Source organism: Microcaecilia unicolor, chromosome 2 (assembly GCF_901765095.1).
Source record: "Microcaecilia unicolor chromosome 2, aMicUni1.1, whole genome shotgun sequence".
In the NCBI taxonomy this organism is placed as follows: Eukaryota; Metazoa; Chordata; class Amphibia; order Gymnophiona; family Siphonopidae; genus Microcaecilia; species Microcaecilia unicolor.
Genome location: NC_044032.1, coordinates 628757796 through 628774475, shown reverse-complemented (window position 1 = coordinate 628774475; position 16680 = coordinate 628757796). Strand labels below are relative to the sequence as shown.

Below are 16680 nucleotides of genomic sequence, written 5' to 3'. Positions count from 1 at the left end.
CGCATGACGGACCAATCAGAAAAAACACCCTCAACATTCTGAAACACAAAGGACCATCACAACACCGTTCCCAGGCAACACTAGGCAACGTAAGACGGACCAATCAGAGGAAACTACGTGACAATAAGGGAGGAGCATTCCCCAGCAGAATGGCTCATTATCTGTGCAGCACGGAGAGCACAGAACCACCGCTGGAACGAGAGAAGAATATTCCTGCTGTGGGTATGTGCAAAAATAGACCGGGGGGGGGGGGGGGGATTTTTAAATGCCTAATGCCAGTACTGAAGAGTGCCAGAGGGCCTATAGCACAGACTATATTTGGGATCGCTTGACATGGAGTCAGAGGAGCCGGAAAACAACGTGCCCGTCACCATCTGGGACATGGGCGAACAGGACAAGCTGCGGCCCAGCTGGAAGGATTACCCGCGACCCAGCCAGCAGCAAACAGCGACCAAGGACAGCACAGCACATCCCCCAACCCCCAAGCAAAAAACAAAACAAAACACAGCAACAACCTGCACACACACACCGCACCCTCACACACACACACACAAAATAACTCTGTGACACATACACACAAAAAAAAAAGCCACATGCTAGCGCCCGTTTCATTGGTTTCGGAAACGGGCCTTTTTTACTAGTATATATATATATATAGGGAAACATTCCAAAAAAAATTCCAAAGTTAACTGGGTAAATATTTGTAAGCCAACTGAATTATACTCAATCACTAAACAAAAAAAAAAAAAAAGTTTTGCTAACAGGTTGTTTTCAGAAAAGGCTGCAGAAGTTAACAGAGGAAAAGGAGTAGGAGAATTAGGAAAAACAGAATCAAGCTATGAATTAAGAAAAGATTTAGAACTGCTAAATTAAGAAGTCAGAAAACAGTTATTTTACACTTCAATCTTAACTATAATGCAACAAGAGAGAGAAGCAAAAGCAGCAGGTTCAGAAACAAGACCGAGCTGAGCACGATCAGGTGCTACTGTTTGCATATTTGCTGCTTTTCTGCACTTACAAAGGTCAACCTACCAATTTTGCTGAGCATAAAAGGAGTAATTTAAGTATTATAGAGATTGGCCTGCAGAACAGGATAGGAAACAACAAAAGGCAGCTTTTATAAAAGCACCTTGAAGGGCATAATAGCAATGTCCTGGGAGAACGAAGAGGAAGACTATACAATACATGGAAAACAAGGAACAACAACTGGCCACTATTTACAACTTAGATACATTGCACCTGGATGGGACTTTTTTTTAATTATTATTTTAACTGCTGACTTGAAGAATCAAAGACTACAAGAATAATCACACACTCCACATGTTGCACAGAATTCCCACAAACAAGCGTGTTACATTTCTCTCATACGAGATGCATTACCCGTTTCTTATAAAGAAGTTAGTAGTGCTTGGAAAGCTTATTAAAGGGTTTTCCAGCACACTACCAAATTAGAGCTGATCACATAGCAATGACATTGTTGCGAACGTTTTCTACATATGAGTAGAGCTACCAACATCTGCATCCTCGCACCTGCATTTTCTGACCTCAGATCATTCAAGCTAATGAATTAAATAAGCAGATCCAGGAAGCAGCAGGCACCCCTCAGCTGCACCAAGTTAAAAGAACTGGGGAAAGGGTTCAGACAACCAAAACCCATTCCCCATCAGAATCGGGAAACTTTATGCTGCCAAAAGGGGGAAAGGAAACGTATTATTAAAGTCACTATGCACAATGTGTCATTCCAGAATGCTGGTGGTGTTTACTGTTGTCCCTCTCTGGATAAAGTACCAAACTCCTATTCACAGAAGGCGCCCGGACTTACCTCGCTCTTTCACCCAGGCACCGTACCTGGATAGCGAGAACAAGGCGGCCAGCCACAAGAGTACTACTAGCGCGCTGCCATTCCGGAACCTCATCTCACAGCCAAGCGCGGAAGGGAGGCGGCAGAGAGTGGCGACGGCTCCGCTCGTGCACCCCGAATCTTCCTTTGGCTCCGCCGCGCACAGAACTAAGCACCCCACCTCGTGCGGCTGCAGCTGTTTCTAACTACAAAGCGCTCGCCCGCGCGCGGAGGAAGGAAAACGCCCAGCCAGCCCTCTCGCACGCTTCCCCGCCTCCCTCTAGGATAATCCCGGCTCACACCTGCCAGCGCGCGGAGGAAGGAAAACGCCCAGCCAGCCCTCTCGCACGCTTCCCCGCCTCGCGCCTCCCTCTAGGATAATTCCGGCTCACACCTGCCGGCGCGCGGAGGAATGACAACGCCCAGCAGCCAGCCCTCTCGCACGCTTCCCCGCCTCCCTCTAGGATAATCCCGGCTCACACCTGCCCGCGCGCGGAGGAATGAAAACGCCCAGCAGCCAGCCCTCTCGCACGCTTCCCCGCCTCCCTCTAGGATAATCCCGGCTCACACCTGCCCGCGCGCGACGCCGGAGAGGATTCAAAACGTGGAACTCTCTGTCTTCACTGGTGCTACAACGGATCCGATTTGAAATGCGTTCCCGATAAGGACTCAATAACGGCTTCATGAAGGATTTCAGTGAGCACGGCTGCACTGTGGATTACAGATTATAGACTGGGGGGAAAAAAGTGCAACTCTAGGTAACATTTTGTGAAGACCTGTTTTCGTTAGTGAAATTCTCAATTCTTTTCATTTCGTCAGCAAAAGATCTATTTTGTATAGGCATTTTGATATTTAACTTAAATTTATCATGAACAACACGATCTCCATACCCCTCCCTCAATAAAAGTAATCAAATATTTAGGGATCTGTTTACCAAACTCCATTAGGCGCTGAAGCCTCAAGCTTTAGTTTTGGCACCTGCGCATAATAATCGCATTTTATTTTCTGGGATTTTTTGAGGGAGGCAAGGGCAGGAATAGGCGTTCCTGCCAACTGGTTAGGACAGGAGACCTTAGGTGGAAAGTGCTCACATGGTAAATGTTTTAAATGGCTGTACACTAATGGTAACATTAGCCCACTGCCATTAAGGAAAATAATAGAAAAAAATCATTTTTACCTGCTGCAGTAAAAATGACAGCACAAAGGAAAGATCTAGATAAGGGTGCACAAAGGCCAATTCTTATCGCAGCTCTTTGTAAGAGGATCACTTGACTGAAAAATTAGGCTGCTCCTTCCAGTCATTCTCCCCGAATAATTAGAACAGCCTAATCATACCCACCACAACAAAACAAAGACCAAACCAGCAACCAACAACACCAAGCTAAATCGGAACTATAATCAACAAGACCTCAATCCCAAAACTGAGAGACCACACAGACAATAAATACAACAAATACATCCCAATACCAATAGGATACATAAATGCAAGATTGGCAGTAAACAAGACAACATTACTCAGAGACTGGATAGAAACTGAACAACTAGGACAACTACTCAAAGGAAATATGGCTACACCTCGAAGACGACCCAGTACTAAAAAACCTCTGCCCACCGAGATACAAAACAATACACATTAATACAGCCAGAAAGAAGGGAGGCGGATTGCAATAATATATAAATCTTGCTTTAAGGCAGAGCCCGTCGTTAAAAACATAACCTCAGCAGTTGAAATTCTGGCATGCAAAATCAGAGACACAAAACTAGCTGATAAAATATGCATCATACTGTTCTATCGCCCCCTCCCCCCTAGGAAGCTGGTCAAACGCTCAAGATTACTTCATGGACTTTGTATTGAACATATTCATAAACCAACCAAATATCCTACTTATAGGAGACATCAACCCGCACCTTGAAAAACAAAACAACACCAAACACAAAAACTCTAATGAACTTCATAAACCAATGGAATTTCAAAACAATTCAAGACACCTCAACTCACACAAAAGGCCACACAGACATACTAGAGCATAGATTCTCAACAAACCACAAATGGGAAGAAGTACCATGGACAGACCACAGCAAGCTCACTTTCACGCTACTATGGAAAGAAAACAAGAATAGAGAAAACAGAATGCCATGCACATACACAACCAGAGGGAAGGTGGACAATCAAATCTTCTGGACAAAAGCAACGAAGGAATACATCAACATAACACCCAAGGACATCCACTTCATAAGAAAATGGGATGAAACAAACGAAAATATACTAAACTAAATAGTTCCACTTAAAACAAAAACAAGAAGTAAAAAACAACCATGACCCTAGTTCAATGAAAAACTATTACAAATAAAAAAAAAGCTATGCAGAAAACTTGAAAGAAGATGGGCCAAAACCAAAACTGACACAAACAAAACCTCATGGAGAAAAGCCGTAAGAACATACACACACAACATAAAGAAAGCCAAAGCAAACTATTACAGCACATATGTCAACCTAGAACAGACCAACACAAAAAAAATATTCGAAATGATGTATAACCTAACAAACACCCAAGATGTACTAGCAGCAACAGAAACACCTTCCACAGCAGATGAACTCGCACAATACTTTGAGCACTATATAACGAAGACAAGATCAGACCTAAAAAAAACCACAAACATCTATACTAGACTTCTTACAAGACTGCGAAACAAATAACACCCAAACCGTGGTAGACAGGATATCGCATACATGTTTTAAAAAGGTCAATTCCCAACAGACAAAGGTAACATTGTTCTCACACTAATCCCCAAAAACACATCCAGAAAGATCAACAATACCACAATGGCTTAAACAACATTAATGACCAAAACAATGGAGGGACTAATAGCACAGCAACTAATGGAACACCTAACACAATTCTCAATATTTCACAACTAATAATGAAGTTCAGAAGCCTAATATGCCAAGGACAGAATATTCTACTACTACAATTCGACATGTCAAGCACGTTTGACCGAGTAGACCACACAACACTAATGATCCTATTCAACTACATAGGAATATGTGTGGCACAGGATGGTTCAACAGATTCCTAAGAACCAGATCCTTCATTGTAAAGATGTCGAACCAGATATCAGCTTCTTGGAACCTGGAATGTGGGGCTCCACAGGGATCCCCAATATCACCAATACTGTTTAATGATCCCTACCAGGATGAGCAGATGGACGCAGTCATGTTAAAGGAAATTAGTGAGGCAAATAAATTAGGCAACGCAATAATAATGGGTGATTTTAATTACCGTAAATCTTAGAATATGTAGAATATAATCCCCACTATATTCAAAAATTCTACAACTGTTAAAGTGTTTAAAGGTGAATACGGACTCTCAACCATGAAAGATCGTGGAGAAAAAAGACCTCCGTGTAACCGGAAACTCCTCTTTTTAAAGGACACACCTTTTAGTTAGAGAGGGCACCTCATTAATCATAAGTCTTTAAAAAACTCCACCTGAATTATTTTCATGCTGTATATGCCATAGCACCTTTTCAAACACTCAAAGATAAAGACAGTAATGCTGAATACAATGTAACGAAAAGACGTTACTTATCTTGGATAGTGAAAAAAGCGTGAAAATCTTCCACGAATTAATGCAGCTTCTTAGTCCACTTCTGCATTATCTTCAACTTCCGACAGGGAAGCCCTGTTTCGCCAATAAATGGCTGCGTCAGAGGAATATTTTTCTTAAAACACCTCCAAGTCACTAGCTCGCCTCGTGTGCTTCATCTGGCATTTCAGTTTTGATGCAAGGTTTTTCCGAACTTGATGGGACTGTGGACTGTTTCCCTCCTATCTTTGTTTTTCTGAATCGTTCTCCTGAAGACGCCGATTTGGCGAAACATGCAGCACGTTGGGAACGTGAAAGATTGTTTGTTACACAAAATATGAACACGAGCACGAGCAAAGTAGAAAAAAGAAATTGATGATGCCAGCGGACTAGCAGCCTAATGGTCCACGGGAACACCAAGACACAGCTTAAGATATACAACAACTCATAAAAGCTAAGTACTACCATCTTTGATTGGCTTTCTTTAATTGGTAAGCAGGGACGGTTGTGCTCACCATATTCATACAAGTACATAAGTATGTAAGTGTGCCATACTGGGACAGACTGAAGGTCCATCAAGCCCAGTATCCTGTTTCCAACAGTGGCCAATCCAATCCAGGTGCATGTGGTAGGCAATGTCACATTGCACTGCAGCATGGATGTGTAATGTTTGCACAGTTGGACGTGTCAACCAAACCGATCTACCTCCTCTAGACGGTCCCGATCCACGATCGACTTTATTAAATGATACCGGAGTTCCACGTGAAGGCCCTTCCCCGCCGCCCTGCTGCCCTTCTGCTCGCGAAACGGACATCTTGCCCGCTTCTAAACGAGGAGTACCGAACGCGGTGGATTACAGATCAAACGATCAACGCTCGTGTTTTTGCCAGCGAGAACAGGAGAGCTAGACTGAGACCCACCCCGCCGCCCATCCGAGATCACACACTCAGTGCTGGGCTCACCGCTCGCAAGGAGGTGGAATATCTCCTCTGTTGGGCCTATATCCCACGAGAGCGACGACCGACATCCACTCACCACTCACGGGGAGGTGGAATACCTCCTCCGGAAGGAGCGGTGATCGAGACGCCATCGCAACAGTAAGCCACGTGGGAGGGTCTGCCTGTCGCTCGTTGCCCCCATCTGTGCCCGGAAGGAGCGGTGATCGAGACGCCATCGCAACGGTAAGCTACGTGGGAGGCCTGCCCGTTGCCCCCCATCTGTGTCCTGAGAGGTGGAACACCTCCTCTAGAAGGAGCTACGTTCCACACACCGTTGCCCGCGTGGAGTCTCCCCTTCCGCAAACTGGTCCACTCACAGTCAAGGAGGTGGAATATCTCCTTCTTTATCGGAGGGAACACTTACTGAGACATGCCTAGCACCATGGAATCTCCACTGACGAGTGTCCTGCAACCCGAAACTGCCTAGTTTTAACTCTCGCTGTTCCAGTCTCCCCTGCAACGTCTTGATCTCACCCTAGCTGCTTATTCTATTGCTGCCTTCCACCATGGCTTTACCCTCTACTGCTACTATGTAGCGCTTTGGAACTTACATTAGACTGTTTGATCTCCTTTAATTTTATATGCTTCATTGACTCAAGTCGCTACCTAAAATCCTACTGCTCTGTATCATGCTGAAATTCTACTACCTATTGCTGATTTAATTCTGCAATTTTTGTAGACTTTGAGGCTTAAATTGCACCTCACTGCTAACCCTCTTTTTATTGCTTTATTAATTGCCGCTCCACAACCTGCAATATTGCTATCACTTAGCATTTTATTTGCTTTATTAATTGCTGCTCTACAATCTGCAATATTGCTAGCATTTAGGCTTAGCTGCATCTCACTGTAATCTACTTCAATTGTTGATTGAACTGCTTTAATGCTAATGTTTATATCCTCAAGTTGTTACCTCGACTTCTGATGCATATTGATAACCTACTTTAACTGTTGTTTGAATTCCTTACTCTATCTTCACTGCTGATTTAATTCCTTTTGACACTATCACCTAATTCCTTTAGACACTATCACTCCCTATGCCTTAGCTGTTGCCTGCTGTCCCAGTCCTAGCCTTCCTGCCTTCCTACTACTACTACTATTTATTTATTTATTTATTGCATTTGTATCCCACATTTTCCCACCTTTTTGCGGGCTCAGTGTGGCTTACAATAAGATATGAATAGTAGAAATACATTTGTAACAAATTGGATATGGAATACATTGTGCAGAGTTGTGCGAGACATTCGATTGTCATAGGGATTATAACAATGGGACATCAACATAGAAACATTGGGAGGAGACAGTGGGACAATTGATTACGGGATGAGGGATCTGAAGTGGATGTATGTTGCATTGATGAACAGTGAGTATGGACTCTATGTGTTTTGGTTCTTTCCGTAGGTTTGTTCAAACAGGTAAGTCTTCAGTGGTTTTCGGAAGGAAGCTTGTTCGTTAATCATTCTTAGGTTGCGTGGCAGTGTATTCCAAGCCTGCGTGCTCATGTGGGAAAAGGTTGACGCGTGTAGCGTCTTGTATTTCAGGCCCTTGCAAGTGGGGAAGTGGAGGTTGAGGTATGTTCGGGATGACCTTTTAGCGTTTCTGGGTGGTAGGTCTATTAAATCAGACATATACGCTGGGGCTTCGCCGTAGATGATCTTATGGACTAGTGTGCAAACTTTAAAAGTAACGTGTTCCTTAAGTGGAAGCCAATGCAATTTCTCTCGTAGTGGTTTCGCCCTTTCGTATCTTGGTTTTCCGAGGATGAGCCTGGCTGCTGTGTTCTGGGCTGTTTGAAGTTTCCTCATTATTTGCTCTTTGCAGCCCGCGTATAGTGAGTTGCAGTAATCCAGGTGGCTGAGGACGAGGGATTGCACTAGGCTGCGGAAGACGAATATTGGAAAGAATGGTCTTATCCTTTTCAATTTCCACATGCCGTAGAACATCTTCTTGGTTGTATTGTTTGCGTGGGTTTCGAGTGTTAGGTGGCGGTCGATAGTGACTCCAAGGATTTTTAGCGTTTCTGAGACTGGGAGGTTTAGGTTTGGTGTGTTTATAGCGTTGAATTCATTTGTGTTGTATTGGGAGGTGAGTATCGGGCATCGGGTTTTTTCTGCGTTTAATTTCAGGCGGAATGCGTCTGCCCATGTGTTCATGACGTGTAGACTTTGATTGATTTCGTTGGAGATTTCTTTGGTGTCTTGTTTGAATGGGATGTATATTGTTACATCATCTGCGTATATATACGGGTTGAGGTTATGGTTTGATAAGAGTTTTGCTAACGGGATCATCATTAGGTTGAAAATAGTTGGTGAAAGAGGTGATCCTTGTGGGACTCCACATTCAGGTGTCCATGCCTTGGACGTGGTTGAATTAGATGTGACTTGATACGAACGTAGGGTTAGGAACCCCTTGAACCAGTTCAGGACATTTCCTCCTATGCCAAAATGTTCGAGTATGTGTAACAGGATTCCATGGTCTACCATGTCGAAGGCGCTTGACGTCAAATTGTAGGAGGAGTATATTGTTGCCAGTTGCGATGATTTGTTTGAATTTGGTCATAAGGGTGATTAATACTGTTTCTGTGCTATGATTCGATCGGAATCCTGATTGGGCGTCATGCAGTATTGAGTGTTTATCTAGATAGTTTGTGAGTTGTTTAGTTACCATACCTTCAGTTATCTTGGTTATTAGTGGTATAGATGCTATTGGCCTGTAGTTGGTTATTTCGCTCGTGTTTTTTTTGTATCTTTAGGAATAGGGGTGAGCAAGATTTTTCCTTTTTCTTTTGGGAAGAGTCCATTTTGTAGCATGTAGTTTATGTGGTTTGTTAGGTCTATTATGAATTTCTGGGGAGCAGATTTCATGAGGCTGTTTGGACATATGTCTAGTTTGCAGTTGGATTTAGCATATCTTTTGAGAGTTTTAGAGATGAGGTCTTCTGGCAGTTGTTCAAATTCGGTCCAGGTTCTGTCTGCTGGGAATATTCCTTCTTCTGGATCTAGGCAGTCTAGAAGAGTGGTGTATTCTGTAGGGCTGGTGGGTATCTTGTGTCGTAGTAGTATAATTTTCTCCTTGAAGTATGTCGCTAGGTTGTCGACACTTGGTGTATCTTTGTCGTTGGTTGTAACTGGTGAGGTGTCTAACAGTTTGTTCACGAGGTTGAAGAGTTTGTGTGTGTCTTTGTAGTTTGGTCCTATTAATGTTTTGTAGTGTAGTCTTTTTGTCTGTTTTATGGTATATTTGTATTTTCTCCGAAGTAGTTTCCAGTCGTTTAGTGTTTGTTCGTCTCTCTTTTTGTTCCAGGCTCGTTCTAGTCTCCTGACTTGTGTTTTTAGTTTTTTCAGCTCTTCGGTGAACCATGGATTTGCATTTTTCCTGTGTGTTGTTCTGGTTTGGACTGGGGCGATTTTGTCTAATGTTGTTGTGCTTATGTCATCCCATTCTTGGAGGAATTGGATGGTGTCAGTGTTTGTAGTCCATTCGTTCTGGTAGATCTGTTGCCAGAATGTTGAGGGGTCTATTTTCCCTCTCGTTGTGTAGGTTGTTCGCTCATGTTTATTATTTGTGTGTTTAGTTGTGTTTTTCACCAGCAGAGAGTGACATTTGCACTATGGTGGTCTGACCATAGTGTTGGTGTCCATCTTGTATTAGCGAGTATGATAGTTGAGTCCGGTTCGAATCTATTCGTTATGATATCTAGTGTGTGTCCTTTTTCGTGAGTTGGTTGTATGTTGGGTGTTTGCAGATCCCAGAGTTTTAGGAATTCTTTGAATTCTCGTGTACTTGGTAAGGTGTCATCTTCTAGGTGTAGGTTGATGTCGCCTAGTATGAGGATATTTGAGGCTGATACGCAGGAATTCGAGATGAAATCCAAGAGTTGTGTTTGGGCGTCTTGCCATTTTCCTGGTGGCCTGTAGAATAGGATTGTGTTGAGGTGTCCTATTAGGCTTGGATGGTTGATTCTAGTCGATGCAATTTCAAGTTGTGGTGAGGTGGATTCGCCCGTGATTGTGATAGTGAATTCAGGTTTGTATATGATAGCTATTCCGCCTCCTCTTTTTTTTCCATTTCTTGTCCAGTTCGTGATTTTGTATTTTGGTGGGCACGTTTGGAGGATTGCGGGGTCTGTGGGAGTATGGAACCAGGTTTCTGTGATGAATAGGAGGTCTAATTTGTCTGTGATGATCCAGTCTAGTAAGTCTGCTGAGTTGCTTACTGCTGATCTTGCATTGATGTATCCTAGTTGGATTGAGTGATATGGTTCCAAAGTGGGGTGTGACGTGTTTATTTTCATTAGTTGTCTATTTCTTCGGTATTTGGGTTTGTTGTTTTCCTCGTTTTGTCGGTGGTGTACTACCTCTACTCCTATCACCTTAGCCACTTCACATCTTCCCGCATCCACCTTAGCCCTATATATGGCCCCTATACACATTCTCTTCATCGCCCTGTCCCTTCCTAACCTCTTCCCCCCTCCCCTTCCACTGTCTACCTCAGGAACTCATTGCCCACCCTTGTCCCTTCCCGTCCTGCTCATTACTCCCCTACCCTACCTCCCCCCGCCACCCACCACCTCCCCAGCTCTCCTGCCCCCCTCATCACTCCTAGCTCTCAACCTTCTACACTTCCTCCCCACCATTAACCCTTCCCCATTCCTCCTTAACACATCCCGTCTTCGTCGACCCTCCTCCCCCACCCTCCTCCGCACTCTCTTACTCCTTCTCCTCCTTTCCGCAGGAGACATCAATCCCAATCCAGGTCCCCCTCACCTCTCCTCTCCATATCCACGTAACCGATCCCAGAATACCTCCAATCTCATCTCTGTTCCCCTTCTCCCCCCCGCTCCCCTCCCCTTCTCATGTGCCCTATGGAATGGCCACTCAGTATGCAACAAACTCTCCACCCACGATTTATTCATTTCCCGTTCCCTTCAACTGCTCGCTTTAACTGAAACTTGGCTAACCCCTAACGACACTGCCTCAATCGCAGCCCTATGCCATGGAGGATATCTTTTCTCCCACACTCCCCGCACAGATGCACGCGGGGGGGGGGGGCGTTGGGTTTCTTCTTTCACCCTCTTGTAGTTTCCAACCCCTTCTCCTGCCACAGTCTCACTGCTTCTCATCCTTCGAAACTCATGCCATCCGGCTATTCTACCCGACACCACTCAGAGTTGCAGTCATCTACTGCCCCCCCGATAAGCCCCTCTCTTCCTTCCTTACTGACTTCGACGCTTGGCTCACCGTCTTTCTTGATCCCTCATCTCCATCCCTCATTCTTGGTGATTTTAATATTCACGTTGACAACCCATCCAACTCCTACACTTCTAAATTCCTCACTCTGACATCCTCCTTTAACCTCCGACTATGCTCTACCACCCCTACTCACCGTAATGGCCATTGTCTCGACCTCGTTCTCTTCTCTTCCTGCTCTCCTTCCAATTTCTGCACCTCAGTCCTTCCTATCTCTGATCATCACCTAATCACCCTCACACTTCATCACCCTCCCCCTCGCCCAACTATAACCACTGCCTTCAGGAATCTCCAAGCCGTCGACCCCCTACCCTATCCTCTCACATCTCCAATCTCTTCCCTTCCATCTCGTCTTCTGAATCTGTCGACACGGCTGTCTCTACCTACAATGAAATTCTCTCCACTGCTCTGGATACCCTAGCACCATCTGTCTCTCGCCCCACTAAGCGCATTAATCCTCAGCCCTGGTTAACCCCTTGCATCCGTTACCTTCGCTCCTGCACCCGATCTGCTGAACGACTCTGGAGGCAATCTCGCACCCTGTCTGACTTCACCCATTACAAATTCATGCTATCCTCCTTCCAGTCCTCCCTATTCCTTGCCAAACAGGAATATTATTCTCAACTAACCAATTCTCTTGGCTCCAACCCTCGTCGCCTCTTCGCCACCCTCAACTCCCTACTTAAAGTGCCCTCCGCTCCCACCCCCCCCCCTCACTCTCTCCTCAAACACTAGCTGACTACTTCCATGATAAAGTGCAGAAGATAAACCTTGAATTCACTTCCAAGCCTTCGCCTCCCAGTGACTTCTTAACAAACTCCCTCCACCAACCTAACCTGGCCTCCTTCTCCTCCTTCCCTGAGATCACTGAAGAGGAAACCGCTCGCCTTCTTTCTTCCTCTAAGTGCACCACCTGTTCCTCTGATCCCATTCCCACCAATCTGCTTAACAGCATCTCTCCTACAGTTAACCCCTCAATCTGTCACATCCTCAACCTCTCTCTCTCCACCGCTACTGTCCCTGACACCTTCAAGCACGCTGTAGTCACACCACTTCTCAAAAAACCATCACTTGACCCCCACCTGTCCCTCCAACTACCGCCCCATCTCTCTTCTACCCTTTCTCTCCAAACTACTTGAACGCGCTGTCCACAGCCGCTGCCTTGATTTTCTCTCCTCTCAGGCCGTCCTCGATCCGCTTCAATCCGGCTTTCGCCCACTTCACTCGACAGAAACTGCACTCTCTAAAGTCTGCAATGACCTGTTCCTTGCCAAATCCAAAGGTCACTATTCCATCCTCATCCTCCTCGACCTATCTGCCGCCTTTGACACCGTCAATCATAATTTACTTCTTGACACACTGTCCTCATTCGGGTTCCAGGGCTCCGTCCTCTCCTGGTTCTCTTCGTATCTTTACCAACGCACCTTCAGAGTATTTTCTAATGGCTCTTCTTCCACCCCCATCCCGCTCTCTGTTGGGGTTCCTCAAGGATCTGTCCTTGGACCGCTTCTTTTCTCGATCTACACCTCTTCCCTGGGCTCGCTGATCTCATCACATGGTTTCCAGTACCATCTCTATGCTGATGACACCCAGCTTTATCTCTCCACTCCTGACCTCACGGTCGAAACCCAGGCCAAAGTTTTGGCCTGCCTTTCAGACATCGCTGCCTGGATGTCCAACCGGCATCTGAAACTGAACATGGCAAAGACTGAGCTCCTTGTCTTCACACCCAAACCCTCTTCCCCTCTTCCCCCACTTTCCGTCTCTGTTGACAACGACCTCATCCTCCCCGTCCCCTCAGCCCGCAATCTCGGAGTCATCTTCGACTCCTCCCTCTCCTTCTCTGCCCATATCCAGCAGACAGCTAAGACCTGTCGCTTCTTCCTCTATAATATTAGCAAAATTCGCCCATTCCTCTCTGAACAGACCACGTGAACCCTCGTGCACTCGCTCATTACCTCTCGTCTTGACTATTGCAACCTTCTTCTCGCTGGCCTCCTGCTTAGCCATCTATCCCCCCTTCAATCTGTCCAAAATTCCGCCGCACGTCTTATCTACCGCGTGAACCGATACTCTCATATCACCCCTCTCCTCAAGTCGCTTCACTGGCTCCCGGTCCGCTACCGTATACAGTTCAAGCTCCTCCTATTGACCTTCAAGTGCACTCAATCTGCAGCCCCCCATTACCTCTCTACCCTCCTCTCCCCGTATGTTCCCACCCGTAACCTCCACTCTCAGGACAAATCACTCCTGTCTGTACCCTTCTCCACCACCGCTAACTCCAGACTCCGCCCCTTCTGCCTCGCATCACCTTATGCCTGGAACAGACTTCCCGAGCCCGTACACCATGCGCCCTCCCTGCCCATTTTCAAGTCCTTACTCAAAGCCCATCTCTTCTCCCTTGCTTTTGGCACCTAACCACCTTCTCTATTCATGATACTTACACTAACTACATAGTTTGTAACCTTTAGATTGTAAGCTCTCTTGAGCAGGGACTGTCCTTCCCCATGTTAAACTTGTACAGCGCTGCGTAACCCTGGCAGCGCTATAGAAATGCTAAGTAGTAGTAGTGCTGTGATGGTGGATCCCAGTGGCATGTTATGTGCTATTTTATGGCTGAGCTACATGCATGGCAATCTGAGCACAACTAAATATTATTACACACCACTTCATAAAGCACATGATTCATTAGTTTATGTATTAAATTTGGGAGGTTTCTATAGTGTTATATTTTACAATACCAGAAGAAACCGGTCAACACAATCCCCAGAGTATTTCTAATTCATAGTTAAAATTTAATGCCAAGAAGTGTAGAGTGATGCAGTTGGGGTGCGGAAACCCAAAATAGAGATACCGGATAGGAGGGGAGAGATTAGTAAGCTCGACTCAGGAGAGAGACCTTTGGGTGTTGGTGTCAGAGGATCTGAAGGTGAAGAAACAAGGCGACGGCCGTGGCCAGAATGATGCTAGGCTGCTTAGGGAGGGGCAGGGCCGTGCCTAGGGTCTCTGGCGCCCCCTGCAGACTATCAGTTCCCCCCCCCCCCCCCCGTGTGGCACAAGATGCAAAGGAAATAGGAGCTGAAAGATGGAGTGCATCTTTGTGGGATTGCTGAACAAATAGAGGGTTTACAACCACTTAGCTTTTCGTGCTTTCATGTTAACGAAATTAGTAATTAAATCTTTGATATCTAACTGGGCACATATATCATTCTCAATAGCATCTCTCTCTCATCCCATCCACCATCACCCTTCCTCTCATCCCCCATCCAGAATCTCGTTAATCTTCCTCCCCATCCAGCATCATCTCATTAATCTTCCTCCCCATCCAGCATCATCCCATCTCCGCTTCCATCATTATCCTGTCTCTCTCTCACCCCCCCCCCCCCACAGCCTCACTCTATATCTCCCCTCAGCATCACTATCTCTCTCTCTCTCCATTCCATCCACCATTTACCCACTTTCTCTGCCCCATCCAGCGTCTGCCCTTTCTCTCTCCCTTCTACGCAGTGTTTGCCTGCTTTCTCTGCCCCCTCCATCCACTGTTGCACTCTCTTCCATTCTGTGTCTGCCCTATCCCCCTTTCCACTGGTGTCTGCCCGCTTTCTCTGCCCCTTCCATCCAGCATGTGCCCCCTCTGTCCTTTTTATATAATGCATTCCAACATCTCCCCCTCTCTCCATCTTTATCTCTCCTCTCTCTATCCATCTTCTGCTTTTCAGTATCTCCTATATATTTTACTTTTCTCCTTCCCCTGTGGCCTGGTATCACTTTCCCTCCTCTTTCCATCCTTCTTCCCCCTTCCTCTGAGGTCTGGCATCACTCTCTGCCTCTCCACCCCCTCTTCCCCTTCGGTCTAACATTGCTTTTCCTCCACTGTCCACCCGCCTTTTCCCTTCCCTTGAGGTCTGGCTTTGCTGTCCCTCCTCTCTCCTCTCCACCTTGTAGGGGTGATTTTCACTTTGGGGATGACTGTAAAACAGACACACAGCCTGATTATTATTCTCTGGGGAGGGGCAGATAAGGTCTGTGAGATTTGGGACTCTACATAAATTCATCAGAGCTGATGGGAGAGGGAAGAGGCACCACTGAGACCCCAGGAAGCATTAAATGATGGGAGGATCCTGGGTCAGGAGTCACTTAATGGTGACATCCAGAGCCTGGAATAAAGGTCAATGATTACAGAACTCCCCAGACAGGAATGTCTCTGCAGTGACCAGACAAGATAAAGGGGGGGGGTGAAGGCTGATGGTGCCTGATCTGAACACTGGCTGGAATTCAGCTGGAGGCTGTAATTGGGGAGGGGGGTCAAAAGTAATAACTGAAGGGGAATTATCTGCCTGCAATGGGGAGAGGAGCCTGTTGCATGTGGTCAGAGGACAGAGAGACAGAAAATGACAGGGGTGCAGGGACAGAAGGACACAGGGTGACAGATGGAGCATGTGACAGGGACTGGTAGATGGAGAATAGCCTATGGGGAGGGGGCATCTTTTTCTTTAAACCCATGAGCTGGGGTGTGTACTGGTTCCCCCAGTTCTGTTAAGGGAAGAGGAGAGGGAGTGAGTTTGGAGCAGAAGAGAAACCGGCAGTGGCGTACCAGGGCGGTGGGGGCGGTCCGCCCTGGGTGCATGCCGCGTGCCGGTCAGCGTCGTTCGTTTCCATGCTCCCTCTGCCCCGGAACAGGGGCAGAGGGAGCATGGAAATGAACAACGCTGACCGGCGCGCGGCACCCCCCCCCCCCAGCAGCGTGCACCCGGGGGGGGGGCGGGGCGCATGGGTGATCTGCCCCGGGTGTCAGCATCCCTTGGAACGCCACTGGAAACTGGTCACTTGATTGCTAATCCTTGCCATTGCCCTATCTGTCCCCTTGTTCCTGGTGGGGAGGGGGCCATTCTGTTCTCACCTCTTTTATCTGTCTGTCTTCTGTCGAGTTTCTCAGGGGTCTCTGGTTTCTTCTCTCCCGGGTTTTATATACCCCTTTGGTGGGAAGCGGTGAGGAAGGGTTGTGCAAC

At 46.4% G+C, this 16680-nt stretch overlaps 1 protein-coding gene across 1 annotated transcript in view; it reads right to left on the bottom strand.

Moving 5' to 3' along the window:
* Positions 1–16680, bottom strand: part of MGAT4D (MGAT4 family member D) — a 393296-nt gene that overhangs the window by 332338 nt on the left and 44278 nt on the right. Inside the window, exon 3 of the mRNA XM_030192245.1 lies at positions 1823–1848. Coding sequence (XP_030048105.1) covers positions 1823–1848 — 26 coding nt within the window. The remainder of the gene's footprint in view (positions 1–1822; positions 1849–16680) is intronic.